The 14,122-nt window shown below is 41.5% G+C and overlaps 1 protein-coding gene across 1 annotated transcript in view; it reads left to right on the forward strand.

The window, feature by feature from the left end:
• The first annotated feature begins 799 nt into the window (after positions 1–799).
• The window catches only part of LOC149242919 (chloroplast envelope quinone oxidoreductase homolog), a 101,626-nt gene continuing 88,303 nt past the window's right edge, over positions 800–14,122 (forward strand). The window contains exon 1 of the mRNA XM_089374386.1: positions 800–1,321. Coding sequence (XP_089230512.1) covers positions 1,250–1,321 — 72 coding nt within the window. The 5' untranslated portion in view covers positions 800–1,249. The remainder of the gene's footprint in view (positions 1,322–14,122) is intronic.

The following is a 14,122-nucleotide window of genomic DNA, read 5'->3' on the forward strand; positions in this document are numbered from 1 at the left end:
TTTAGGGTTGTTCTTTTATTTCATGTCTCACTTTCCTTTGACTAACTTTATGCCTATGGTGATCATTAGTTTGGTAAGATTATTGAACTTGTCACTTTATTTTTGATTTTAGGTTTTGGTGAGTTTATTAAGGTTGTTATTATGTATTTTAGTTTAGAGTTGCAAGGTCTATTATAATAATAACTTTAGTATGTATCATATTGGTCATTTAACTTTATATCTACTTTGAATTTTGATCAATGTTTCACTAGAGTTAGTGCAAGAAATCAAGGTGGCTAAGATAATGTAAACACTTTTTTTTATTAGTTTTAAAATTGATAAAATTTATTATAATTTAATGGTCAATTTTTTATAAGGACCATCATCACTCAATTTCAATTTGTAAATACAAGCTAACTTGTTATTCAAGCAAACCCATACCATCTAAAATCATTTTTTATAAGTTGCCTTGTTATTCAAGAAAAACCATACCACCTAAAATAATTTGTCTTAAGATCATTACATGACTTCTTTATATTGAAAAATAAAATCTTAACTAATTAAAACATTTTTTAAATATTACTCAAAAATCAAATGAGAATTTTACTTAAAATAATATTAACAGGAAAGTCAATATACAAGTACTCTGAATAATAATTATATCTCACTTTAATTTCATAACTTAAATAAAATAATATTTTCTTAAAAAAAATTCTAACTTAATGATTTAGTATTTATTTTAAAATAAAATAATATATATATGATCGAGTTAAGATAATTGGTGACGTAGTATTCTGATCATAAGTCTGCAAGTCTTACCAAAAATATGCATATGGTGACGAAGAATATTGAGCTATATATATATTTTGGGTGACGAAGACTAAAACTCCTCGAAATATGTATATGAATGCTCAACGTGAAATAAAGACCCCTGAAAGTCGTCTATAGCGTTTAGTTTATTTTGAAATATGTGTATGAATGCTCAACATGAAAGAGCTCTGAAAGTCTATTGCGTTTATCTCACCGTGTTGACATCTGAAAGTCTTGCGTTTATCCCACCGACTTTGAGTCTATACCCAAGTAGATAAATTAATGCATCTGTATCAGGCGGCTGAACAAATTCTGAGATCCCATTTTAACTGGCACGCACCATTATCCATGGTTTTCTAAATTCAATACCTGCAAGCTAATTTTATTTTATGTAAGAAAACACCAGTGACAACTTTTCGAAATTGTTCGTTGAATTTGAGGAAATCCCGCTTAGTTCTCAATGCAAATGGCTGGGAAAGTTATGAAGGCTGTTCAGTACAGTGGATACGGGGGAGGCGCTGCAGCTCTCCAGGTAAACTTATTGAATTCTTCAAACCCTATAAATCCTGATGTTTTTATTATAATTGGCTTCATTTTGTTTGAATTATTTGATGCTATGATTGTCAGGCCGTGCCTGGCTGTTCTTGAGGTTATGAATGAAAAAATTTGAACTAGTTGATGCCATTCAGCTTATTAAGTAGATTCCCTTATTCGGCTATTTTACAGTATTTTCTGTTTTGGGTGAAATGGGTTTTTAGGCCCTCTCCCTCAAAATACTTTTAACACTGATGTTGCTTGACATAGAGTAGGATCTTTGTTATTTGCTTAGACAGTTCAATGAAAGTATGAGTTCGGAGTAGTTTGTAGTTATGTTTTTCTTTTATCATCCTTAGAGTTCCGCTGGTCTATTGGGCCGCTTTTTCATTTCTTTAATCAGTATGGAGGGTATAAAATGCTTCTTTAACAATTTTTATAAACAGTAATGTGCATGGCATTTTACACCAAACAAATAAAGGAACGGGAGTGAAGATCTGCTGGGTTCTAAAATCAGAAGATAGCCACTTAGCTGTACTAGTCCATAAACAAGACCTTTCTAAAACGCGAAAGAAGCAACAAATTCCTATCCAGCTGGCCACATCTCAAGAGACATATAAGTACACTTTTGTGCCTTAAACAGCAGTTCACAAGAGTTGAAACAATGAACAAAGTCCTGTCCAGTTTAGCTACGTCGTAAGAGATGCACAGATACACTCTTATTCCTTAGGTAGCAGCTGGTACTAGTCCCGCTCCAGGGGGGAGTTCATCATGACCGTTGGGAATCGGTTTTCAAAAATTAGCAGCAGGCTCAGCATCATGTACTATCGGCTGGCGGCCATCTTTCCCAGATTCATGTTCCGTAGGCTTTTCAGCCTTTGACATTGGAATAACCAGTGTGGGGAACTTGTTACACACTGATGTGCAGGAGGAGGGGAACAGCTGTGGCAATGTTCGTTCGTTAGAGAGTCAATTTTTTTACGTAAAAAATTCATTTGAGTAATAATAAAATGATATATGGAGATTTTATACAAAAAATTCTGTCCCCACATGCAGCCTCCACAAGAACTAGCAAAATATAAGAAATACTCAAAACAGGGGTTTCAAAATCACCCATCTACATATCTAACCAGATTGATGAGTACCAGACTGCTTCAGACATAAATCCTTACCTTTACAAAAGCTCAGGTGCTCATGCAAGGGAGCAGCATGAGGCTGAGCATCTAAATCAGATAAACAATCCCCGCAAGCTGATGATAGGGTCTGTGACTCTGTACTCTGTGGGGGAGAACACATCCGCAATGCCACAACAAATAGAAGACAGCTGAAATCCAGAAACTCTAATGAAGAATGAAGCGCTGCGGTAACGAGCTGATAGTCAGGGTAAGGGATTGGCTGATACCCGAGAGAATAGGGCTACCAAGTAAACAATGGAGGTAGCATCTGCTTGGCCCTATTACTGCAGTATTTCCCAGATTAATGCCTTGTTTCTTATTGTCAACAACAGAAATATTTGAATCTTGAGAGGAGATCTGATTTTCCATATATCCTTCCACCACCATTGAATACCTTCTGGCCCATCAGGGACAAACATAGCCTTGTAGCCAAGTTTTGGCGCATAATTCCTCATACATGGGTTCTTCAACCGCACTTGTTCATCTCCCGGGTTCTTGATCTAACATGGATTAACTTTAGTTTTGATCTCGGCGGATGTCGGTGGCCACCCACCTAATCCACCGGCTCATAGCACAATTTGCTATTTTGGCAGTTTTTCTACAGTTTTTTTTGGTCTTGAACTTCCAAAGCCATTTTGAGGCCCTAAACAATGTTTTTTGGTGAAATCGGCATTCGTCAGTCATAGACTGCTGAGTGTAGTCGAAAAATGTACTTCTTAATTAGACCTTTCCAGTAGTCTACCAACCGCCCCAAACAGAGATTATATCCCAAAGTTACGACCTCGGGAGGATGACTTTCCAACTTACCCTATGGAGGCCCAGAAGCCTTTTGGTGTTATATCTCTGTTGAAAATTGTACTGAGAGAAGGTCTTCTGGCTCGTGCCTTAGCAAGAAAGACCGAGTTTGTCTTTCCTTGACCATGGACGAGTTCGTGGAGACGGAGATTTCATATGAGGTGTTGAAGGGTTAGTTATGTGGACCCTCAATGTAGAAATTTCTCATTTCCCACCCCAGTTTTCAGTTTCACCTTATTTCTCCAAAATAGTTAAATGCCCTTTCCTATATCCATACATTCAACCACTGGAAAATAAATTTTGATGAAAACACAAATTCTGGAAATATTACAGAATGCTGGAAAATGCAGAAATAAATATCAGCACATACAAACAGCCATTCAACACATTTAAACACAGTGATTTTTGGTCAAGGTGACCCTGGAAAAACCCCCTACAACTCTTGGGGAAAACCAGTTCGAAATCTCCTTCTTATTTCTGGAAAATGCTTTTTACAGTGAGAGCAATATTCAGCGAAAAATCCAGCAAGCAAACTTTTACAACTTATCTCGTTTTCCATGCCTCACAGCCAACTGGAAAAACTTGCAAACAGCAAAATAGAATAGCAATAAATGCTGTACGACCTCCTCGATTTTTGTGCCCAAATTTCAGCCTTAAATGTTGTTGTACGGACTGCCTAGAAAAGCGTGCAAGCTGCCATAAATGCTGCTATATGGTTTTCCTCAATTTCTGTGCAGAAAAACAGCAGTACAACTGTACGGATTTCTGCCTAGAAAAGCGTGCCAAGGTACAGCCACTTGCTGTACGGCCTCCCTTGAAAAATGTGCCAGCAAACTTCAGATTTTCTACTCCTCGATTTCTGTGCTAACTTGCTGTATGGCCTCCTTGGAATCTGAACCAAAACTGCTGTACAACCTTTCTAGAAAATCGTGCCCAAAATCTGCCTTTCACTGTGTGCTAACTCAGCTGTACGGACTTGCTGAAACGCTGCCTTGGAATGTGTGCCAAGCTGTTGCCTCCTTCTCTTCACTGTCCAGAAATCTCCCTTGCTCTCTTGCTCTCCTTCTCTCAATCTGCTTATGAAAGAATTAATGACCTTTTCCTTCTTTCCCTCCTTTAATCTAACCCTAAGTGACTTTTGGGGAATCCCTAAATCCAATGGCTGAAATAGATTGAGATCTAGGGCTGAGATTAAATGCTCATTTAAATCTCACTTTTTATTTTTTAATTCACCCCACTTTAATAAAGACCCACTTAGTCATTTATGTCCAAAATCACTTTTCCTTTCTAATTTTACATTGACTTTATTAAAGTCACTTTAAAATTAGACTTTAGTAACTTTATCACTTAAAGTCACTTTTAAATTAGATTTGACTTTATAAAAATTATAAAGTCACTTTAGGAGAAAAATTAAATTCTTTTGGACACTTTTCCCTATGCCAAAGATCAAAGCCTTATTGAACCACCTGTCCTTCGGTACCAAATTTCAACACTCCCTCTTACCGAGGAAGGTGTTTCTCACCACACCCATTTTGTCTCTGAAGTAGACATGCTTGCCTCGTGGTAAGGCTTTGGTAAGAATATCTGCAACTTGCTCATTAGTGGGAATATACTCAAGTTTCACAGCTCCCTTCTGAACATAGTCTCTGATGAAATGATATTTGATCCCGATATGCTTTGACCTGTCATGGAATACTGAATTCTCCGTGAGTTTAATGCAACTCTGATTATCATAGTAAATTACTGAAGGTCTCAACGGCTGACCAAATAAGTCAAACAACATCTTGCGAAGCCAGATGGCCTCACAACTAGCTAGATTGGCTGCCATATACTCTGCTTCTGCTGAACTCAATGCCACTGACTGCTGCTTCCGGCTGAACCATGACACTACTGCCGAACCCAACCCAAAACAGCACCCTGAAGTGCTCTTCCTATCAGAAGCACAACCTGTCCAATCAAAATCAGTATAACCTGCCAATCTCACTCCATCCCCTTGCCTGTAGTCCAGACCATAATCCATTGTCCCCTGTAAGTATCGCAAAATGTGTTTTGCAGCCACCCAGTGAACCTTCCTAGGCTCACACATAAACTGACTCATCGTGTTGACTGCAAAACAAATATCTGGTCTAGTGTTGACCAAATACATCAAGGAACCAATTAGCTGCTTGTACAATGTGGGATCCACCAACTCGGAATCCGAAGCATGAAGCTTCTTCCAGTTGGTGATCATCGGTGTCAACATGAGTTTACAATCCTCCATGTGGAATCTGCCAAGGATGTCCACAATATACTTCCCCTGCCTTAGGAAGAAATGCCCCTCCTCCTGCCACACCTCCAAACCCAGAAAGTAATGCATTAAGCCGATGTCCTTCATCTCAAACTCCGCCGCAAGATCTCTCTTGCAGTGCTCTATGAGTCTCTCTGCACCTGTAATGACCAAGTCATCCACATACAACACCAGAATGAGAGGCTCCTCACCTATCACAATATAGTAAAGGTTCAGATCTGCCTCACTCTTTGTGAAACCCATCCCCTGCAAGTATGTATCTATCCTGGAGTACCAAGCTCTGGGAGCTTGCTTCAGGCCATAAAGGGCCTTCTTCAATCTGCACACATGGGACTCCTTCCCATGCACCTCAAAGCCCTGTGGCTGCTCAATGTACACCTCCTCCTGTATGAAGCCATTGAGAAATGCAGTCTTCACATCCATCTGGTGGATCTTCCAACCCATCTTTGCTGCTATCGATATAATGGAATGGATCGAAGTATATTGAGCCACGGGAGCGAAGGTCTCCTCATAATCAACTCCCTCTACCTGGGAGAACCCTCTAACCACAAACGTCACTTTGAATTTCTCAATGCTGCCATCTGCAGCATGCTTTACTTTGTAAAGCCATCTGGAAGTAACCACGGATTTGCCCTCAGGCCTCGGCACCACCTCCCAAACATCATTCTTCATTATAGAAGAATACTCCTCCTGCATGGCCTCTCTCCAGGCCTGCTGGCTAGCTGCCTCCTCATAGCTACAAGGCTCAGAGTCAAGGATGCTGGTAGCCATTGCCATATAGCTACAAAACCTCTCAGGTGGTCTACTCTCTCTGACCGGCCTCTTAGGCCCAACAACAGATGTGGCATCTCTCAAGGTGTCCTGAAGCCACTTGGGCTTCCTCTTCCCTGAGCATACTTCTCCCATTGGAGAATGAAACTCCTCCTCATCATCATCAGGAGCCTGAACTCCTGACTGTCTGTCTGCTGTCCTCCTCCCTGCACTTGAACTTGTAGAAGCTGAGGTACCGTGTGAACTGTCCATCAGTGGACTCCCTAGTGAACTGCTCTGTGGACTGCTTTGCACGCTGCCCGGAGCACCACCCCTCTGGCTCGGCGAGCCACTGCTCACTGACGGACCTGACATCGTCATAGATGTACCTCCGGATCGTCCTGATCCCTGCCCACTGGATCCCTGCCACTGACTCAACTGCTGCTGAGGGTCTGGCTGATCCAGATACTCTAACTCTCGTGACCTCCTAAAGGCCCTGTCCTCCTCGAACTTCACATCCTGTCTGACAACAACTTTCCTTTGTGCAGGAATGTAAATCCGAAAGGCCTTTGAGGTCTCACTGTAGCCCACAAGATACCCTTCTCTGCAGTGGGCTCTAGTTTGGTCCTCTTCTCCTTGGGTATGTAGGAGTATGTAATGCACCCAAAGATACGAAGATGACCAATGTCAGGCTTTTTCCCAGAAAAAGCCTCCTCCGGAGTCATGTGCCTCAAGGCACGATGAGGACTCATGTTCTGCAAATAAACAGCTGTGTTGCAGGCCTCTGCCCACAAGAACAATGGCAACCCTTGATCGTGTAACATGGCTTTGGCAGCCCCCTCCGATGGATCTGTTCTTCCTCTCCGCAACCTTGTTCTGCTGGGGGTTGTAAGGAACAATGAACTCCCTCCTAATGCCTGCCTCCGCACAATAGTCAACAAACTCTCCAAGGGTGTACTCTCTCCCATTGTCCGACCTCAGGGACTTGATCTTCCGACCTGTCTGTGTCTCCACAAGAGCTCTAAACTCCTGAAATCGCTTGAAGACCTCACTCTTGGTCTTCGAGAAATAAATCCAGGCCCTCCTGGAGTGGTCATCAATGAATAAAACATAGTACTCATATCCACTCAAGGAAACATGAGATATCCGACTGCTCACATAAGAATGAATCAAATCAAGTATCCCAGTCGCTCTGCTGTCACTGCTGGGAAAAGGGGATTTGGAAAACTTGCCCATTGCACATCCTCTGCAAGTATCAAAGTGATCAGTACTGAAATCTAGCACACCTGTAGTGATCTCCTGCAAGGTCCTCAAGGCTCCATGATACATATGCCCCATCCTGCGGTGCCAAATCTCACACAGCTCAGAACTGCTAGCTTTGCTGTCGGTACTACTGCTCAATGCCAAAAGGGGTTGGAATGCAAACTTGTACACCTTTGCATGGCGTACACCTATCACTCTAGCTGAATCCGTTGGAGTGCCCTTGGGATACATCAACACCTGTCCTCCCCTGAACAGTACCTCATATCCTTTGTCCCCCAAAGCTGAGACGGATATGAGGTTCTTCTTCATCCCTGGCACATAAAGAACATCTGACACCTTCAAGGGAGGTTTGGACTCCCTCTGAAATGTCAGTGTCCCCACACCGACTGCTCTAACAACTCTGTCATCACCGAGTACTACCTCTATATTAGTGCCACTCTCTGAAAGCTCTGAGAAGTACTCACAGACTCCTATCATGTGACGTGAAGCCCCACTGTCCACATACTAGATACCCGAAGATGCTCCGCTAATCGAGGGAAAAACATGCTCCCTTTGAACCTATGTGGCAGGTGCACTAGAGGACTCACACGCAGTGAACCCAAACTCCCAGTCAAAATGATCTGCAAAGTCCTCAACCTCTGCTGAAGCTGCGATGCTCTGGTTCTTCCCCTTCTTCTTCTTCTTCTCCGGACACACAACTGCATAGTGTCCCATCTTTTGACAATTCCAACACTTCACCTTAGAATAGTCCTTCTATGTGTTACCTTGTTTACCCTTACCTTTGCCTTTGCCCCCACCATTGCTTGTGGAAGCCTGCTTCTTCCCTTTGCCTTTCCTGCCTCCTGCCAACAGTGCTACATCCTCATCCTGCTCAACTGGCTTGGCTGCCCCAAGCTGACCTTTCCTGATCTCTGTCTGAATGCAATCATCCCAAAACCTCTCCCATGTGGGAAGGGTCTCACGTGCACAAACCCCATCAGCAAAGTTCATCCATGAACGGGCGAGGCCATTCACTGCAATCCGCACCAACTCAGTGGGTGGAATGACTTCTCCAACTTCTGCCAATTCATCTCTCACATTAGTAATCTTTGTGAGATATCCAGCTGCACTATCATTACCCATCTTAATGATCTTCAGCTTCTCCTTCAGGACCATTTTCCGGTTCTCATTGGTACTCTAGTAGAGATTGGACAATGCTGTCCACATCTCATGGGCATTTCTCTTTCCTCTCACATGAGGAATGCAATGGTCTTTGACTCCGTCTAGAATTAGTCTCTTACCCTTGTTGTTCTTTTTATTATAAGTAGCTAACTGAGTAGCATCAGTAGGCACAACAACAGGGTTTTGTGTGGTATGCACCTTAATGTCCCAGACTTCTGTCTCCTCAAAGATACTCAGCAATTATCTCCTTCCAAACGCTGTAATTGGTATGCCCATCCAACCTATCCTCCACCCTCAATCCCAATGACATCTTACTGTCCTAAAACTGAAAAATAGCACTGCTGTAGTAAAGATAAAATTGTTGTTTGTGAAAAATCAGCTTGCTGGAATTTTCCTCCTTGCTGTCCCAAACTGCACTTCAGCACTCAAGCTCTGATACCATGTAGAAATTTCTCATTTCCCACCCCGGTTTTTAGTTTCACCTTATTTTTCCAAAATAGTTAAATGCCCTTTCACATATCCATACATTCAACAACTGGAAAATAAAATTTGCTGAAAACACAAATTCTGGAAATATTACAGAATGCTGGAAAATGCAGAAATAAATATCAGCACATACAAACAGCCATTCAACACATTTAAACACAGCGATTTTTGGTCAAGGTGACCCTGGAAAAACCCCCTACAACTCTTGGGGAAAACCAGTTCGAAAGCTCTTTCTTATTTTTGGAAAATGCTTTTTACAGTGAGAGAAATATTCAGCAAAAAAATCAGCAAGCAAACTTTTACAACTTATCTCGTTTGCCGTGTCTCACAGCCAACTGGAAAAACTCGCAAACAGCAAAATAGAACAATAATAAGCGTTGTTCGGCCTCCTAGATTTTTGTGCCCAAATTTCAGCCTTAAATGCTGCTATACGGACTGCCTAGAAAAGTGTGCAAGCTGCCATAAATGTTGCTGTACGGTTTTCCTCGATTTCTGTACAGAAAAACAGTAGTACAGCTGTACGGATTTTTGCCTAGAAAAGCGTGCCAAGGTACAACCACTTGCTGTACGGCCTCCTTTGAAAAACGTGCCAGCAAACTTCAGATTTTCTGCTCCTCGATTTCTGTGCTAACTTGTTGTACAGCCTCCTTGGAATCTGAACCAAAACTGCTGTACGACCTTTCTAGAAAATCGTGCCCAAAATATGCCTTTCACTGTGTGCTAACTCAGCTATACGGACTTGCTGAAACGCTGCCTTGGAATGTGTGCCAAGCTGTTGCCTCCTCCTCACTGTCCAGAAATCTCCCTTGCTCTCTTGCTCTCCTTCTCTCAATTTGCTCATGAAATAATTAATGACCTTTTCCTCCTTTCCCTCATTTAATTTAACCTTATGTGACTTTTGGGGAATCCCTAAATCCAATCGCTGAAATAGATTGAGATCTAGCGCTGAGATTAAATGCTCATTTAAATTTCACTTTCTATTTTTAAATTCACCCCACTTTAATAAAGACCCACTTAGTCATTTATGTCCAAAGTCACTTTTCCTTTCTAATTTTACATTGACTTTATTAAAGTCACTTTAAAATTAGACTTTAGTAACTTTATCACTTAAAGTCACTTTTAAATTAAATTTGACTTTATAAAAATTATAAAGTCACTTTAGGAGAAAAATTAAATTCTTTTGGACCCTTTTCCCTAGGCCAAAGATCAAAGCCTTAGGGAACCACCTGTCCTCCGGTACCAAATTTCAACACTCAAGTGGCAATTCGAGTTTGGAATAGGATGAGTTGGGAGCTTCAGTTTCGATTGAGGCAAGTACGAGTTATAACTCCAAGTTATGATTGGAGAGAGATCAGTTCGAACTCAGTTAACTTGTCAATCACAACTGCTGTTCTAAATTTGTTAATTGCCTAATTTTAGCATGGATTGAACTGATAAAAGGAGGACGAAGGCACAACTTGTATCATTATTGTCTTGCACGAGTTTGTGTGTGAGAGAGTTCTTTGTTGTGGCAGCGTATTTTGGAGGAGCCAATATGCAGTTTGTAGAGAGCTTCCTTGTTGCAGATTTGTGCTAGGAAATAGGAGTTGAGCCCTAAGTAATAGGGAGCCCCTTGTGCTAGGAAATAGGCAACTTGTGCGCAAGGAACTCGGGCCTATCTCAGTGCAAGGAAGCAGGTGAGTAGAGGTCGAGTGTTTGCAGGGTGTGTCCAGCTAGTATAGTGAGGACAAGTGTGTTCTTTGGGTCACTGTTTGCCTTGTAAGAAATCAGATTGCTCAGTCTCTATCAATAAAAAAATACTACAACAAAGAAGGGGTTTTGCTAAGAAAAAATATTATGTCTTTTGTGTGACTGTGTTTTTATCTCTTCGTTTTATTCCGTTGCTTATTTAGTGTTAAGAAAATTTTGTGTCTTGGTGAAAGAACGTTTAGTTTCAGATTATTCATCTAAGCAATTCCAGGATTTTCGTGGAAAATTAACAATCTTCAAGGGTTAGGTTATTGGATGTTTAGGGTTTCTTCATTGCTTCTTTATGATAAAAAGGCCTTTGAGCCTCGTTGTAAGACAATCCGGAGAAGGTGTGTAGCCATCACATCTCTTTTCAGAGATAAGCTATCATCGTTCGAGCTAGTTTGTTTTCATTCTACATTTTTATGGTTTCAACACTTTCCATTTATTAATAGAAGTCAAGTTTCACTGTATTTATGTATTTTGGTTACAAATTTGTATATCATTTCGTTCCCTTCATAAATTCGTATCAATGCTATTAGTGTGGTTTGCTCTTAATTTTTTTTTTGTGCATGTCCCCAACAAGGTTGGGGTATAAGGAGTTGGGACTCAAACTGCTTGACTCCTTGCAAACCGTCCTTGCCGACCTTGATGGCTTCCCATGCTGGAAGAAAAGAAAGACGAGGGAGCAGGAGATCCTATTAAATTGTTGTTCGAGGAGGCCCTCGAGTGACAAAGGAATGAGATGATGGATAATTTTTCCCAGATTTTTCGACGAATGCCAATAGGCGACATATCTTCATCAAGTGGCCACTTTGGAGGCATCAACCCCTTCAAGGTACAAGTTAATTTTAATATTCTTATATTTGAAGGCCAGATAGATGCAAATGCTCTATACAAATGGTTAAATCTGCTAGATGGGTATTTTTCGCTTCACACTTTTTCCAATAGAGAAAATATTACCTTGGCACTTCTTAAGGCTGCCCCCCATGTCAAGGATTGGTGGGAAACTTACCGTGAACAAAAGGCCATCGAGGAATTTGCACTATTTTCAATCACACCCACTTGGGACTCTTTTGGGGATGTTGTTAAGGAACAATATTACTCTGTTGGAATGTACAAAGACCAATACATGAGATGAACCACACTACAGTAGGATAGAGTCCAAATAGTGCCAGAGTTCACAAGTACCTTTCATACCTTACGCACCAAGCTGGGTATCAAAGACTCTGAGTGACATCTGGTGCTCAAGTACAGTGGCTGTCAGCACATATACATTTAGATAGAAATGGAGTTTCTGGACATATCCTCACTTGGTGCAACATACTAATATGTTGTCAAAATTGAGCAAAAAATTAAATAGAAGAATCGAGACTTTGGATCTGCGAATTCCTCAGAGGAAAAGCAGGGCAAGGGCATCCCCAAACTGCAAAACAAAGGACAGAGCTTGGGTGGACCACTCTAGGAAAACCCATCTAAGCCACAAACAAAGAATGGTAATGGGAAGACGAAGAAAGACACGGGAAAGTGGTGCAATTTCCACAAGAGCTCCTCTCATATCACTGATGAATGTTGTGCAAAGCAGCCAATGGTGTCGAGCTAAAATCCTCAGAGTCAGATGTAGATTCCGACTTTGAACTAGAACTCAACAAGGGGAAATAGATCATTGATGCAGAATCCAGTGCCACCATTGCGACCACCAAGGTCTAGCAAAATGAGCCTGAAGATCCGGAGGAAGGTGAGTGCTTCTTTCATTCACAAATGTGGGTGAAGGGTGCTGCATTGCATTTCATTGTCGATAGTGGGAGTCAAAAGAACCTCATCTTAGTAGAGGTCGTTAAGAGGTTTGACCTGCTGACAACACCACACTCATATCCATACACCATTAGGTGGCTCCACCAAGGATTAGATGTTTGCGTCAACCAACGATGCCGCCTATCCTACAACATCAAGCCCTTCAAGGATGAGGTATTGTGTAATATTGCTCCCTTTGAAGTTTGTGATGTTATTTTAGGCCAACCATAATTATGGAAGCATCATGTTGTATATGACTCTAGACCTCGTAGTGTTATTATTACTTTGGGTAGCCTCACATACTACCATTTCTTTGATCTATGCTAAGCAATGCAGTAAGGTCATTTCCTAGACCAAGAAATTTGTTTTCTTCCTGATTCGCTCTCAAGGTAAGGAGAAGATTGTGGCTACATCCATGGTCTCCACACAAGGCTCCTCCATGTAACATAGGCAAGTGGACAAGGATGTGGAAGAATACAAAGACATCTTCTTCTCACTCACTGGGGTACCTCTACACTGTCATGTCAAGCATTCAATTGATCTGACCCCCGACGCACCTCTACCCAATGGGCCAATCTACTGTTTTTCTCTTCTAAAAAAATGAGGAAATCAAGAGATAGGTCCAAGAGATGCTCCAAAAAGGGCACATTTGATTGAGTTCTTCACCCCGTGGAAGCCCAATTGTAATCGTGCAAAAGAAAGACTGGACTTGGCGACTTTGCATTGATTATTAGGCCCTGGACGAAATCACAGTCATACTGATTCCCTGGTTTGATGATCTTCGTGAGCGGCTCAAGGGGGCCAAGTACTTCGATAAGATTGATTTGAAGTTCGGCTATCATCAAGTCCTAATAGAACCAACTAATGTATGGAAGACTGCTTTCAAGTCCAAGGAGGGTATTTTTGAATGGTTGGTCATGCCCTTTGGTTTGAAGAATGCCCAACAACTTTCATGAGGCTGATGGATGATATCTAACGACGTTTCACCAACTCTTTTATGGTTGTATATCTGCATGATATTCTCATCTTTTGTAAGAGTTGGGTAGAACACTTGCAGCATGTTCAATAGGTGCTTCACACTCTGCGACAACACAAGCTATACGGTAACTTGGAAAAATCCTCTTTCGGCGTGAACAAGGTCCAATACTTAGGCTACATTATTGATGAGCAAGGTGTGCATGTGGATCTAGCCAAGATCCAAGTCATTCAAGATTGGCCAATCCTAACGACTCTACCAGAACTTTGCAACTTCTTGGGCCTTGCTAACTTCTACCAAATATTCGTGTTGGGTTTCTCTTATGTCGCTTAGTCCTTGTAAAAATTTCTGTTTTCCCACCTCGGTTTTCAGTTTCTCCTTATT

The sequence above is a fragment of the Pinus tabuliformis genome, chromosome 8, assembly GCF_031772625.1.
Source record: "Pinus tabuliformis cultivar Carrire ecotype Pingquan chromosome 8, CPIR1, whole genome shotgun sequence".
NCBI classification, from domain to species: Eukaryota; Viridiplantae; Streptophyta; class Pinopsida; order Pinales; family Pinaceae; genus Pinus; species Pinus tabuliformis.